The 13,698-nt window shown below is 42.7% G+C and overlaps 1 protein-coding gene across 2 annotated transcripts in view; it reads right to left on the bottom strand.

Annotated features, from left to right (window-relative positions):
- Positions 1-1,285: 1,285 nt before the first annotated feature.
- aplp1 (amyloid beta (A4) precursor-like protein 1) overlaps positions 1,286-13,698 on the bottom strand; it is a 29,784-nt gene continuing 17,371 nt past the window's right edge. The window contains exons 2-17 of one of the 2 annotated variants that reach the window (XM_084026930.1): positions 12,492-12,671; positions 11,407-11,536; positions 10,198-10,310; positions 9,692-9,885; positions 9,304-9,599; positions 8,452-8,579; positions 7,309-7,383; positions 7,056-7,214; positions 6,835-6,963; positions 6,342-6,441; positions 6,076-6,243; positions 5,965-5,985; positions 5,776-5,843; positions 5,557-5,622; positions 5,302-5,445; positions 1,286-4,364 (exon numbers count right to left, since the gene is read on the bottom strand). In XM_084026930.1, the coding sequence (XP_083883056.1) occupies positions 4,266-4,364; positions 5,302-5,445; positions 5,557-5,622; positions 5,776-5,843; positions 5,965-5,985; positions 6,076-6,243; positions 6,342-6,441; positions 6,835-6,963; positions 7,056-7,214; positions 7,309-7,383; positions 8,452-8,579; positions 9,304-9,599; positions 9,692-9,885; positions 10,198-10,310; positions 11,407-11,536; positions 12,492-12,671 (2,070 nt within the window). In that variant the 3' untranslated portion in view covers positions 1,286-4,265. Of the gene's footprint in view, positions 4,368-5,301; positions 5,446-5,556; positions 5,623-5,775; positions 5,844-5,964; positions 5,986-6,075; positions 6,244-6,341; positions 6,442-6,834; positions 6,964-7,055; positions 7,215-7,308; positions 7,384-8,451; positions 8,580-9,303; positions 9,600-9,691; positions 9,886-10,197; positions 10,311-11,406; positions 11,537-12,491; positions 12,672-13,698 lie in introns of both variants that reach the window. The other variant, XM_084026929.1, reaches the window with a different exon arrangement.

Raw genomic sequence — 13,698 nt, 5'->3', positions numbered from 1 at the left:
CAGAATGCACACTCGGGCTGTGATGTGATGCGTCAGGTTTTAATATGAGTCGTCTTACATCACCACAGTGGCGGTATGTGAGCAGTCTACTTCAGAGGAACCTCGACCGAGATGACTGATGTGCACTGGAGGAATCGATGGCAAACTGTCACTGTACAGCCACAGAGCCTTTTCACAGTAAGCTGGGTAAGCAGGGCTACCCGTCACTGTTGTGGTTGGGAAGAAGTGAACCTGTGCAGAGCTCGGGGCTGGGGCTTGACACTTCTTTGTAATTTGTGGGTGAAGGAAGTGTGAGGCCGTACCCACGCTGGTGACTTGTCAGGTGATTTGTTGCTTAGGAACTGCGTCAAGGCAGCTAACCGATTGGTTTTACAGAAGGTCTGATGTTCATTGATGCTTATTAAAGTGTAAAGAACAGGAATGTTATTCAATTAAAGCAGTTATTTGACTGGAAATGAACCGCCACGACGACAGTACATCATTACTCATCCCGATACATTAGTTTACACTCATCAGTTACTGAAAATGTTACCGTGATATGGAAATTAGCGGTATCGGTGTTAGTCTGTTTTGTCTGTACACTACTATGGTTTTTACAGTTCTAATGTACATGAAATATTCTAGCCATGTTGTCTCAAACAAAAACTGCATGCACCAGTTCAAGCTTCTTCAGTCGTGTTGAGGGTTAATGAGGTGATATGCATCACATGTACTGTTGCTTTTCCTGACAGGAAGTGAACCTTTTAGCCTCGCAGATACTGTGGCTTAAGGAGTCACTGAAACTGAGAGAAAAGCTTATCTTCCTCCTCACCTTTATCTTGCGTTACTACTATGTTTTATATTATGTCAACATCTGACACATGAATGAACAGGACTTGTATGTATTTTTTTGTCTCACGTATTTCACTTTAACATTTTTATTATCATCAAATCCAACGTTGGTAAACCCATGTGAGCATTAAGTCATGAAACCAATAGTAATTTATGCTGCAATGTGGCAAAAACACCTGCTTGTGAAGAAATCATTGGGTTTCTTTTTCCAAAGAATTCAAGATGCAAGGAAAGAAAAAAAAAATTTCCAGTGTGAGTTAGTCAGATAGTTTCCCCCCTCTTGACTGTGGCTTTTACACCATCGGGTTTATTACACAGGTTGCACCACAATCATTGTTCAATCTCCTGCATGCTGCCTCTGTGAGATGGATGGCTGAATTAAGTTTCCTTATCGCACAGTGTCTGCCGCGAGAGAAAATACACAGCCGTAATTCAATAAGCACGGACACAGTACTTTATGGGTCATTATTTTTTTATTTATTACACTATTAATCAGCTTGACCAGTTTTAATTTCTCAGATTGCTTGCAAATACAGTTACACAACAGAGAACATGTTGCCAAATAGGAATATCTGTCTGCTAACTTTTGGAGCATGTCTTTGGTTAAAGGTCTGAATGAAAATGAAGAACAGCTCTCTCATTGATGCTATCAACATCCCTAGAATCAATGCAATATAATTGAAATCAGGCAGACAGAATCCGTGTCTTAACGTTTAGTAACCTGTACACAAATTGAGTAATTTGGTTCTACTTGTGCTTTGTGCCGCTCCTTGTCAATTAGGCAGAGGCCGTATGTCTGTCCATATATTCACATTTCTGAACGTTACAAACTTGTCAGTTTTCTCATACAAGCTTCTAAATTTACATTACAGGTGAAAAGCATGACCCTCGATCCAACTGATTATTACATAGAAATAAAAAATACAGAATAATTACATCCAAAACACAGCATTGTAAAAGGCAATAATGCAGCAATTAAAATCTCAATAACATTGTTTATATTTTGTCGAGAAGTAAGGGGAGAGACCAACAAAGAAGTCTAGAATTTGACAGAGGACGTACGTACAAATGTGATTTGAATAACTACAGTATACACCATTCTAAGTCTGCTAAATGCTGGTAGGAAACCTTCAGTGGTTTGGGAAACACAGGCAAGCTTATTCTCATCTATGGTTTCAGTAGTATCATTACAAGATCAACTGACTTAAACTGTGAACATACGTTTTCATTCACTAACGTAGCTGTACAAATTATACAAGGGCTATGACTTATCTTCACCTGTCATAACACAACCGCAACCTGCAATTAACCTGCCTAACGAGAAAAACAGAAGATCAATGCTTAATCATAACTCTGATAGTCAAACTCCTTTTTGCTTATTTCAAAGCTAACTTTACAACAACAGCAAAAAAAAAAAAGAAAGAACACAACTTGTAAGTAAACCACTTTTCCTCTGAATGGACAAATGCAGGTTAAAAAACAAACAAAAAAACCTCCACCAGTAACAAGAAAATAAAATATGAATTGATTTTGGTATGCATTATCTCTACTCCAGCCTATAGTTAGACTGATAAACAAAAAGGCAACATCCCATATTGTGACCTCCCTTTACCAAGATGATTAAAATGAAGTGGCTAAAGGAAAATTCAACCTCACACACTAAGCAGTTAACAATGAGCCAGAAAAAAAGGGGCAATCCCTTTTTTTGCTTACCTACCGTACTATGTTGATCACAAATATGACAAACTACAATGAGTCATTCAGTGAGAAAATATTTCAGAAGAGAGTAACTTAAACGTAGCATCTATAGAGTCCTGACATTCAGTGTTGTTTAGTCCAAATTCGTCAAAGAGGGAGATTTAAGGACATACAGCATGTTTTACTACCGAGTGTGTTTTTCGATCTTACCACACACACGCTGACACTTCACACTGCTATAGCTGTGGCCTCTTTACACTCGACTGCTCTATACAGTATAACAAGCTTTAAGTTCCTCTGCTCTGTTATCCGTCTAACAAATGTGAAAATGAACAGGCTGCTACAGGAAGTGATGAGAAGGGCATCAGGCATCTAGTCTGTCTGTTGGATGTGTTGAACTTCACTACTCCTATTAAGGTCTACTCGGGGAATGATGCATTACTGGGAGAAAAAAAAAGGATGGAATCTCAACGTCTACCTTTAAATACATTCAGAAAGAAGTTACTGTGTCGTTGTCTTGTGCTGGTTTTTACAACAGTCCGTTTTCAATCAGCCATGTTAGGAAAATGTTTCTCCCTCTCGTAACAGCACAACGTACTATTTTTATGTATTATTCCATTACATCGATGCAAATTAATCATAGAAATGTCTACACCTAGTAGTATGTATTTCTTACGTTATTTACAGTGTCAATTTTGAACGGTGACATTTCCGACTTTTTCAAAAAGCAATGACAGGAACAACACAAATAAATACAGCAGTATCATACATCAAGTTGTCATGCTTTCATTAAAATAACGGACTTCTGATTATTCTGTTCTTTAGGTAGCAGTACAAATGAAAAAAAAAAACTCATTCACTGACTGAATATTTGGTATAATTTGCCAAATAATGAATAATAATATTGAGGGCAGATACTCGCAATTCAAAAACACGTTTTTTTTAATCTTTTTTTTTGTACCACCAGCACATACTTCTGCATTGACTAGGGTGGGCTGTTTGGCCTTTTAGTGTTTTAAAATTAAAGCCTTAATATCTCACACATTCCAGTTAAACACCTCCACATCCTCACTTAATGTTCATGTCTTAATTTCAGAGCTATTGTCCAATGTTACAGTAGTTCACGGAGGTACGGATAGTTAGACAATTAGCTTAGTAATTGCCCTTTCATCACTGAGTGGGTTTCCTATTGAGAATTGCGACGTAATTTAACTAGGCTGCCACTCTCACTCATCTACACACATCATATCAAACTGTGGTACAATTTGAACAAAAGAGACTACTACTGAAAAATAAATACTATAAAGCATTATGCACCGTTCGACTTCAGTTTCTAGTGAGGAGCAATAGGTCAAGTCATGCCACTGGGAGGGTTTTTCCTGTCTGAGGCGAATGCTTTCAGAATCATGGAACGCTGTGGCACTGCTAATGGAAATCACAATCCTCAGACTCTAACCTGGAGGAGTATTAGATTACAATAGGTGATGTGAGTTTGTATCATATGTCATTATTCACATTCTGGTAATGATATGTTGTTGTCGGTAATTTACAATGGGTTTGGAACGTAGCCCCGTACTTATTCAGTTACGTTATGTTTGCAACACATCATAAATCTGTCAATGGAGTGTAGCTGGGACACCACTATAAGGAAGTGTGTGTGTGTGTATGTGGGGTGGGGGGGTTGGGAGGGACACAAAACAAGAGGTCAGGCATGACTTGTTGGCAGCCCCACTACCTCAGTTCATCTGTTCAAAGAATTTGTAGGTAGGGTTTTCGTAGCCATGGTTTTGCATTTTGTTGAGCTGTCGTTCTTCTGGTGTCAGCATGGGGTCGACCTGCTGCGAGACAAATAAAAGCTCTGATTATTACTCACTAAAGACACATTCAAAAGCAGGGACCACAGCATCGACTGAGATGGGAATACATTCTCTATTAAATATGGAATGGAATATGCTGTATTAAACGGGAATGATCTACCGTGGCTTCTGCGCTTTGGAGACACCTAAAAACCGTCTTCTATACAGTATTAATAGCCAACTGCCTCTGAAGGGAATAGCTTGTGGAAACAACTAGCCTGGCTCGGTCCACAGGTAACAAAATGTGCCAACCTAAATCTCACTAATTATGTTGTTTGTTTAATCCTAGAAACATTTAACAATTTGCCAATTTACCTTTGGACAGAACCAGGCTAACTGTTTCCCATTGTTTCCATTCCTTATGCTAAGCTACTGTAAGCTAACTGGATGCTGGCTGTAGCTCCATATTTAATGAGCGGAGGTGAGAGTGGTATTAATCCTAACATCTACCTGTTGCAAAGAAAGCAGTATATCCCCCAAATGTCAAACTATTCCTTTAACCAAAATTTCATATGATTTAACACATGCAAGTTCATTCAATAATAATTAATATACATAGAGTAATATGGAGGGCTCCTTTTTTAATATAATTTTACCAAAAAATGTATTTGCTTGGTTTACATTTAAATCATGAAAATTATGCTTTTAGGTTAACGTCTATTGACTGTCTATGTTCACTGATTAGTGTTAATGACTCCTCATAATGATTGTTTCACCACCTGATCATAGGAAAACAAAGAAATCATTAAACTTGCATTTATATAAATATTCAAGTTGAATGATTTCTCTGTTAATCTCAACAATTAATGAACATTTTTCAATCATACAATATCACATTAGTTCCATGTTTGCACAAAATTGGTCCACCAAAGAAGACTCATTCTGGCTTAAAAGAAAGGCTTATATCGGATCGTACCTCTACGATGCCATGACTGATTGTTCCGTATGGCTTCCTGCGCACCAGCAGCAGGCTGATTACCATCACCATGGCAATCGCCACGGCCACCACAAGCAACCCCACCATGGCGCCACGGTTAAAAGTCTCCAAAGCATCGGGTTGCTTAGAGAGAAAGAAATGTGCAGTGAGACATTAAACAAGACTTGAGTTCCTGCTAATTTCTTCACCTATTTCTTTTAACACAAGGATCATATAATGCTTGAACGCCCTTACCAGTTCATCTCTCTCGATCTCAGCAGGCTTGTCGACTACCTGCTTGAGCTCCACAGAGGTGTTGATCTAAGAAGATGGGATGTGTCAGAATAAGGGAAATATGGAAAAGATAACATACACAAAGCAGCGTGTCGAAGCATGGTGTTAATTAAACTTGGATGGAGTCTATATGAAATATCACCAGCCGTCCAGGTTGGTCAAAAATGATCATTATCTTACCTTTTCCTCATATTCGTAAGTAGGGCCTCGCTCAGATGTGGTGTAGTCATATTCATCGACTGCAGACGCTAAGGGAGACGGGGGGGAAATGCAATAAAACATTCAGCTGTGAACAACAACAACATTGGGTACACTTCAATCATTGTAAACAAACAAAATCCATGCTTCATGACAGTGATTGCAGCTCACCTTTCTTATTAGACTGCAGCTCTTTAAAGAAAAAGAGGGAAACGTGATTAACATGCCACTTACACGATTTAAGGTTGGTGTGTGTGTGTGTGTGTGTGTGTGTGTATATACCAATACGGGGAGGATAAGGCCTGTTCTGGAAAGCTCTCTCCTCTTCCTCTTCATCGTCCTTCTCCTCCTCGCTCTCCGCCGGCAGAAGCTCCTCAGTCGTGCGGGTCTCTGAGAAGGAGGTGGTCATGAGCTCACTGATGTCTCCTCGTTCTGCCTTGACCAGCTCCTCTACAGGTGAAACGGAGGGATGGATATGTTACATCAGGTACTACTACAGATACTACATGGGGAGTTCAGGTTCACAACGGATCAGAATGGTAGCTTACGGATGTCATTGTGCAGCTCCTCGGCCAAGCTGGGGTCCTTGTACAGCAGTGCAAGACTCTGATTCATCCTCTCCTCGATCACATGGAGGTGTGTGTACACCTGCAACATATGAAAACCCACTCTGCTTAGGTTTTTAACCAATAAAGGGCCAACAGAGCTTAACAATGAGTCTGTTTTGAACTCTTAGCTGTAAGGAGAGAAGCAGTGAATTTATAATTTTTTTTTTGGAAGGCAATGTGTCTGAAGCTGCGTTTGAAGGCAGCAATGACTGGCTTTGATCTAAGTTTAATGAGAAGAACATTGTAGCTGGTTCACCTCTGTGAGTTCAGTCTTTATTAACTCGTATGCGACATGAGCTAACTATTCGGCACACGATGTTCTGTACGTTTCATGCTCAGCAGAAACGAGCCTTGCGTCTCAAAAGCACAGGTGTGCCCGGGAAAAAAGCCTCTCGGAGGCGAAAATACCTCACACACTCTCAGACACACACACCTGGAATTTCATCTGCTCAGCCTTCTGGGGGTCGACGGCCACAATATGCTGGTAATGCCTGAGTGTGTGTCTGCGATCCTTCTGCTCGGCCGCCATGTATCGCTTCAGAGCCTGCAGCACGCGCTCTGGCTGGAAGACACAGTTGAAGGGAGGCCAGTCAGGAAATGCCAGAGAGATAAAGGCACCACAGAGAAAGAACCCAAAGCGGATCTCAGACTAACCTGAGGGGGGTCAGACTGCACGGCAGTAAGGTAGTTCTCCAGGGCGAGGCGGCGGTTGTTGTTGAGTATGGCCTCTACTCTGGCGAGATGAGTCTCCACCAGCCGCTGCCTCTCTCCAGCGACCTGCTCCTCCAGAGTCTGCAGCACCGACTGGAAGTGCTGAGAGAGGAAAGATTGGAGAGCGAATGCAAGCATAACTTGAGTAAAACCGGAGAATTTAAACTGGAATAAAGCAAGTTAACAAATATCTCACCTCATTCAGGGCCTGTCGCTCTGACTTTGGCAGATTCTTTGACTGGTTGTCTGCCTCTGCCCATTCCTTCATGATCTACGGCATTAAAGAGACACAATAGCAGTTTAGTTCTATACAAGTTTCATGTACAGTTTGTCTGGTTTAAAAGAATAGTTTGACACTTTGAGAAATGCACGTATTCACTGTCTGAGAGTGAGATTCAAAGGTCGACTGTAACAGCTCCGTTCAATCCATACCAAATGTGAAGTGTTGTGTTTCATGTGCTGAGACTTATCTCGTTGCGAGGCGAAGTGACTTCCTCACAGTAACGACAAGACAACAAAATCGTCTCTAAAACAAATAAGGGTATTTCCCAAAAAAGCGGGCCAACGCTTGTCGTAATATCAACATAAGTTATCGCCTCACAAAAATGCTGGTGATGAATGTTTGGAATAATAATAAAGGCCGTGATGCAGAAATGTAAGTTGGCCCTTTTTTTGTGCTGAAGGGAGGTTATGAAAGAACAGTAAACGGATCATAACTGTGCATCTGTAAAGTGCTGCTTATCGAAACGCTGAGCGAGATGTGCTGAACTGCACTGATGAAAGCACAGTATTTGCGGTAAAACCACAAATCAAAAAGACAATCTTGAAGTTGTACAGCTGCCGCCTTGAGTTTACGAGAGTGTGTGTGTGTGTGTGTGTGTGTGTGTGTGTGTGTGTGTGTGCGTGTGTGTAAGATATGCAGAGGCACGCCCACAGTCAGATGTGCAGCGTGATAAACTCCTGATATCCATCGTGTGAAACATTGCCTCCACAAACACTGTAAAGTATATTTATAGTTTATTGATAATGACTTAAATGGTTACTTGTGCTGCACTGGAATCACATGCTAATTACGTTATGAGGGGTTAAGTAGGAATATGCTGTCCACTCTCCATAATATACATTTTAAGGTCATACTGTTGTTTTTGTAGGGCCACATGTGATATTTCTATGATTCTTTTCTTAAGCTGCCTCCCAGAATGCACTTAATACATGTCCAGGCCAGCGGCCTGTCATCCTTGGAATTAGATCAGAAAACCAGGGCAATAAAATGGCGAGTCTCAGTCCGACCTGCAGGCCAACAAACTATAGCCTGTTTTGTAAGCTCTGTAAAAGTCACCTCATTGATGCGCTTCATTCTGCGCTCTTCCAGGTCTGTTTTGGCACGCAGGAAGTTGGCATGCTCAGTGTCATCCACTGGCTTCTCGAAATAAACATCAACGCCATCTGTGGGCCGTGGTGTAGTCACTAGATGGAGGGAGGGAGGGAGGACAGAAAACAGAGGTTACTGCTGTCACGCAGACTCAAAGAGCCAGAAAGCGATTATCCTGTAATTAAAAGAACAGCCCTGGTCAAAATGTATGACAGAAAGCAGCAAGAGGGATGGAAGGCAATTTTAAGGACAAATTAAAGCAACAATGGGAAACTACATCTGCTTTGTCCTGGAGAGAGTTTAGATAGAAGATAATATTTTACTTATTTTACTTCCAGCAGAGGACCCTGTGTGCAAAACACATGAAGAATAATTACTATAGTTTCTCTGGCTTTCAACTAATTATTATTAATATTATTGAAAAAGTGCTGAAACAATTCTACTCAAAGATCTAGTATGTGACGCCATTTAGCATGTGTGATTGCACAGTGTTGTGGGATTTTAATTGAATAATTATTATACTTTAATATTTTTAGCAAAAATAAACCAAAACAAATGATCTACAGGCTCTGGTTTTCTTTTAATTGCTCATATTATTCCCACACATGCAGTGAGTGTGTTGTCTATGTCATGTGTAGAGTGGTTAAGTGGTCCATTACTGTGGACACTAGTGTGAGCCCTGCTCAGGCCTGGAGGTTGCCCTGGGTGTGGATGTGTGACATGCACCAGATCTACATGACAGCCATGATGACAGGCAGGTCAGTGGTCAGTACAGACTGATGAGAGGCTGAACTGCAAAAGAATAAAGCAGTCACTCACAGCTGTCTTCCTTCATCAGAGGTGCCGAGGTGGTGGGTTTGTGACTCTTCTCGTAGTAGAAAGAGTCCAGATAGTCGGAGGTCTGGTAGGGACCGGAGTCAATGGGGTACTCGTACTCCTCTTGATCTTTCGAAACGATTGCCTCCTCTACCTCCTCGTCTTCCACCTCCTCTTCATCAACCTCATCCTCGCCCTCTTCCTCCTCCTCCTCTTCCTCCTCCACCACTTCATCATCCTCCTCTTCCATGTCAACCGTGTCAGCTGAGGGGCTCGGACTGGGGGCCGTCACTTTGGTGCTGTGGAGAAGTGGAACAGTCATTACTCTGATGACCGCTAACACGTCGCCCACCCCGTGACGTGTCCGTGCCGTCGAGCTGGATCGTCTTACACAGAGTTGAGTTTCCCGCCGGCGTGGGATGAGAGGGTCTGAGTGCCAGCGGGGACGTCTCTTTCCTCGTTCTCTCCCTTCCCGCTGGAAATCCCTCGGCCTGGGCAGCACACATACTCCACCCCCCGGAAATGGTCTCCACAGGGCAACAGCATCCCGTAGCTGTGGAGCTCCAGATTGTCTGCAGTGCATTCCTGAGAGGAAGGATTCCACAGAGATAAAAACACAATGTATCTCAGGTTGAAAAGGAAAAAAAATGTACAAAGAATTCTGAGTAAAAAGAAAGATTAGATGGGAGGTGTTATGAGGGAGGAGAGCTTGAACTCTAACATCTTTCTACTCTGTAAAAAAACACCTCAGGTAGGCGTGCCAATAACTTATGATGTGATACATAACAGACCAAGGTGTTTATCTAGTGTTTTGAATCGGCACTGGAAAGTTCATTGTTGCAGTGGAAAACCACCCTTCTACGTCTACGAAACAACTGCCATGCCTGCACTCCTCACCTCCTTAGCGATGTTGTGCCAGTACACGTAACTCTCACAAGCATCCATCTGCTCCTGGTGGAGGAAACGGCATCGGTCGGGCACCAGCAGGGCCTCGCTCACGTACTCGCCCTCTGCAGCAGGATTGAAGGAAAAGGGAAATGATGATTTCCAGCAGTGGGAGCGTTTTTACTACACGTGCTTTAAAAGGACAAAGGGTATATGCTGCTACATACAAAGAGTACATGAGTGTGGTATCGGACTAGAATAGTTAGATGTGGGTGGGGTGCATAAATTAAGACTGACGGAAAGCATAAATGTATAATGTACAAACACTTCCAGCAGCAAACCAGCAACGGTAGCAAATCAAAGACATAAAATTGATATAAAACATGTATTATAGAGATCATAAATGTTGATGACTACTTATCAATGATTGTAGTCCGTAGATGATTGTGTATGATTAACCATACAGAAATAAAGATGTTTGTAGTTTAAATTTTACATGCATTTAAAACCTGCAGTATTACAAGCTTCTCTTTATGGCTCACACATACTTCAGGCAGTACAGCTCATCTCACACCAGCTGGACCCACTTCTGCAGCGCTGCTCATCGGCATCCAGGGTGACTCACTGTTTATTACTCACTCCTTCATTCACTCACCCATCGTTAGCCTATCTGCCCCCTAGTGGCTTGTAGCAGGCATGGCCTCTGTAATACTGACTTGACTTTCACATCATTGCCCATCTACAGCTCTAATAGTAACAATTGGAAAGCTGTCACACTGGGGGGGATGCAAATAACAATGTGATGTCATATGGTATTAAAAGCGTGCATATCCTGTTAGCTCACACATTACATCATCTTATTCATATATTTTCCCAGATTTGACAATGAATCATGGTTTATGTCTTTATTTTATTCAATATACCGCATGATGTTGTGTCTGTTCACTGTTGTTTAAAAGTAAATGTGTGGCCTGACCTATTCTATTGCAAAATATGCTTATCAAAGACACATAACTGCAATCTTGCAGGTTTTAATGTGTTTTGGGACCTTTGTTGCATTTCACCCCCCTGTCTCTCTCCCTCCATGCTGCCTTTCTGTTTCCCTGTCCACTATGAAATAATGCTAAATTCATGTTATTCTACTCATGGCAAGACCTCAAGCACACAAACCTGTGTTCTTGATAGTGTGATTATCTATTGGCAGTGCGGTGTTGTTCTTACCTAGACAGCGGTAGGGCACGACTATGAAGGGGTGTGGCTGGCAGTGGCCCCAACCTTTCTTACACCAGGCGGGGATGGTGACGGGTGTTTTTGACTCCTCTATATGGGAGATCGGAAGTGCTGGGTACATCTAGACGTACAGGTACATGCAGAGACGACAAGAGAAACAGATGGATGGACAGAACAGAGGGTTTGAAGACGAGAGGAGCAGTGGAGGGGAAAATTGGTTAGAGAATAGGTTTGGGGGTTGGTTGGGAGGGGGAGTATGAAATCAGGATCGGGGGAGAAGAGGAGGGAGAGCACAGTCAGTGGGAAGAAGACCAACAAGGGAGAATCATGCAACGTACTCCCTATCTTCTTATAAAAAGCTGTGTAAGGCCTGTTGTCTGAAGCCACGTTACACATAATGAAGTTAACATTACAGTGAAGAGTCTTTCAACATTTCAAATTGACATGTGACTACTAACTCAAAAAATCAGGGACAATCATTTGAAACACATAATAAGATTTAATAGTAAGAGAAATGTCACCAGCACTAGGTCCGAATGGCGCTTTGATCACAAATGTCGAGGAAAACAGGGAGGCTTTTGTTTCAAAGCCATCACGGATGCAAAAGTGTCTGCTAATCGCATTTCAGACCATTCAGGGTCCTCGGCTGCAGCTCTCTGTTGCAGCTTTTGTCTGCTTTGACCTCCAGATGGCGCTTACGCTAGCACTTCAAATGAATATGTCTGAAGGAGCAGTACATGGAGAGTATGTCTACCATTGATTTCCTGACAGTAAATGTTAAAGAGTACACATATCGGATAACAAGAGGAGGAAAAGTGGATGGTGCTACAAATGAAATATTGAAATATTCCAACAGGCCACCATCACTTTGCTATATATGGTTAAATATATAGATTAATAGGGCAGGTGTTGGACAAACTGAATTAGAGAATAAGAATAAACAGTTTTACTTAAAGACTTCCACGGTGTTGAATGTAATGTTGCTACATTAAGGGAGATTCTGGTTTTGATAATACTGCTGTTAGAAGTACTGATCCGGTCTGGTGTTTTTTCCCTTTCAAGGTTCAGGACCTTACCTCCTGACAGTAGGACAGGATTTCGCCAGGTTCTTTGAAGCAGCCCTGGCGGCCCTGAGGATCCGGCTCCCACTGGCCAGTCTGTGGGTTCATGTGCAGGAGCTGACGGCCACAGAACATGGCAATCTGCGGCTCTGCCACCTGGGGGCCGGGCCCGTTCACCTCGGTCATGGCCAGCGCCTAGAGAGCAAAGGGAGGGGAGGGGGAGAGACAAGGGAGGTGAGGAGGAATCAATACGAACACAGTGGCAAATAATATTGTGTTTGAAGCTAATCCAGGGCGGGCAGACCGCAGATAATTCCTAAATGCACTGCAGCACTATCCAACATTGTGTAAACCTGAGTGAGTGAGGCTGAGATCGAAAACAGAGTGGCGAGAATGTAAAGAAAGAAAGGGGAAGCTACGGAGAATTGAGTGTACACTGCAAGCTTAAAGGGAGTATCGGAAAACCTAGAAATTCAGGGAAGATCCATAGAAGAGAGACGACCCGAGTAATCGACTGGTCTCCGCTCCCTGTTTGCTGACAGTGACAGCTGAGAAAAGGAGAAATGTACGGTGGATGAAATGGAAAGTGTGCGGCGAAAATATACAAGAGTATGTAAAAGATTGTCCCTCCCTCCATCCCCTCCTCCAGCAGGCCTGCTAGGATGCTGTTATTGATCGTGGGATATGTTACCTCTGCCTGGGGGAGGGCCCCGGGGACCCGCGTAGAGGAGGAAACAGCAGCTAGGGCTGGGAGTCAGGTGTTAATACAAGCTCATTGACCGATGGGCCACTTCACTACATTAACGCGGAGACAGAGAGAGTCCAGGGTGGAATAATGGAGGGGAAGGGTTAGGCAGGAGGAGGAAAAAGGCTCTTCCAACAGTACAAACAAGGGCTTCATCTGACGCAGATGAAACAGATTTTTCAGAAAACCTAACAGCAGCGAGCCCTCTCGAGTGAGAAAGTGCTAAAGTATATCATGTTCCACTGGGTGTCTGAGTCATCTCCGGAGCAGAAATGAGTCGTTGAACGAATGCGTGCGTGCAGCCGGCTGAACCACGCAGCTCAAGTACAAGACGTGGTTCCTCACTGCATCATTTGACAGTGACATTCATGGCAGGGAACATGCGATAATGTTTACTGTCCAACCCTGGAACTCCTCTGGAAGGCATCCCGCACCCCGGAGCCTATGTATAGCTCATATCCTTTCATCCGTGCTGAC

This window comes from Eutrigla gurnardus (assembly GCF_963514095.1).
Source record: "Eutrigla gurnardus genome assembly, chromosome: 14".
Lineage (NCBI taxonomy): Eukaryota > Metazoa > Chordata > Actinopteri > Perciformes > Triglidae > Eutrigla > Eutrigla gurnardus.
Note: the sequence above shows the minus strand (reverse complement) of the source record. Positions and strands in the feature narration are given on the sequence as shown.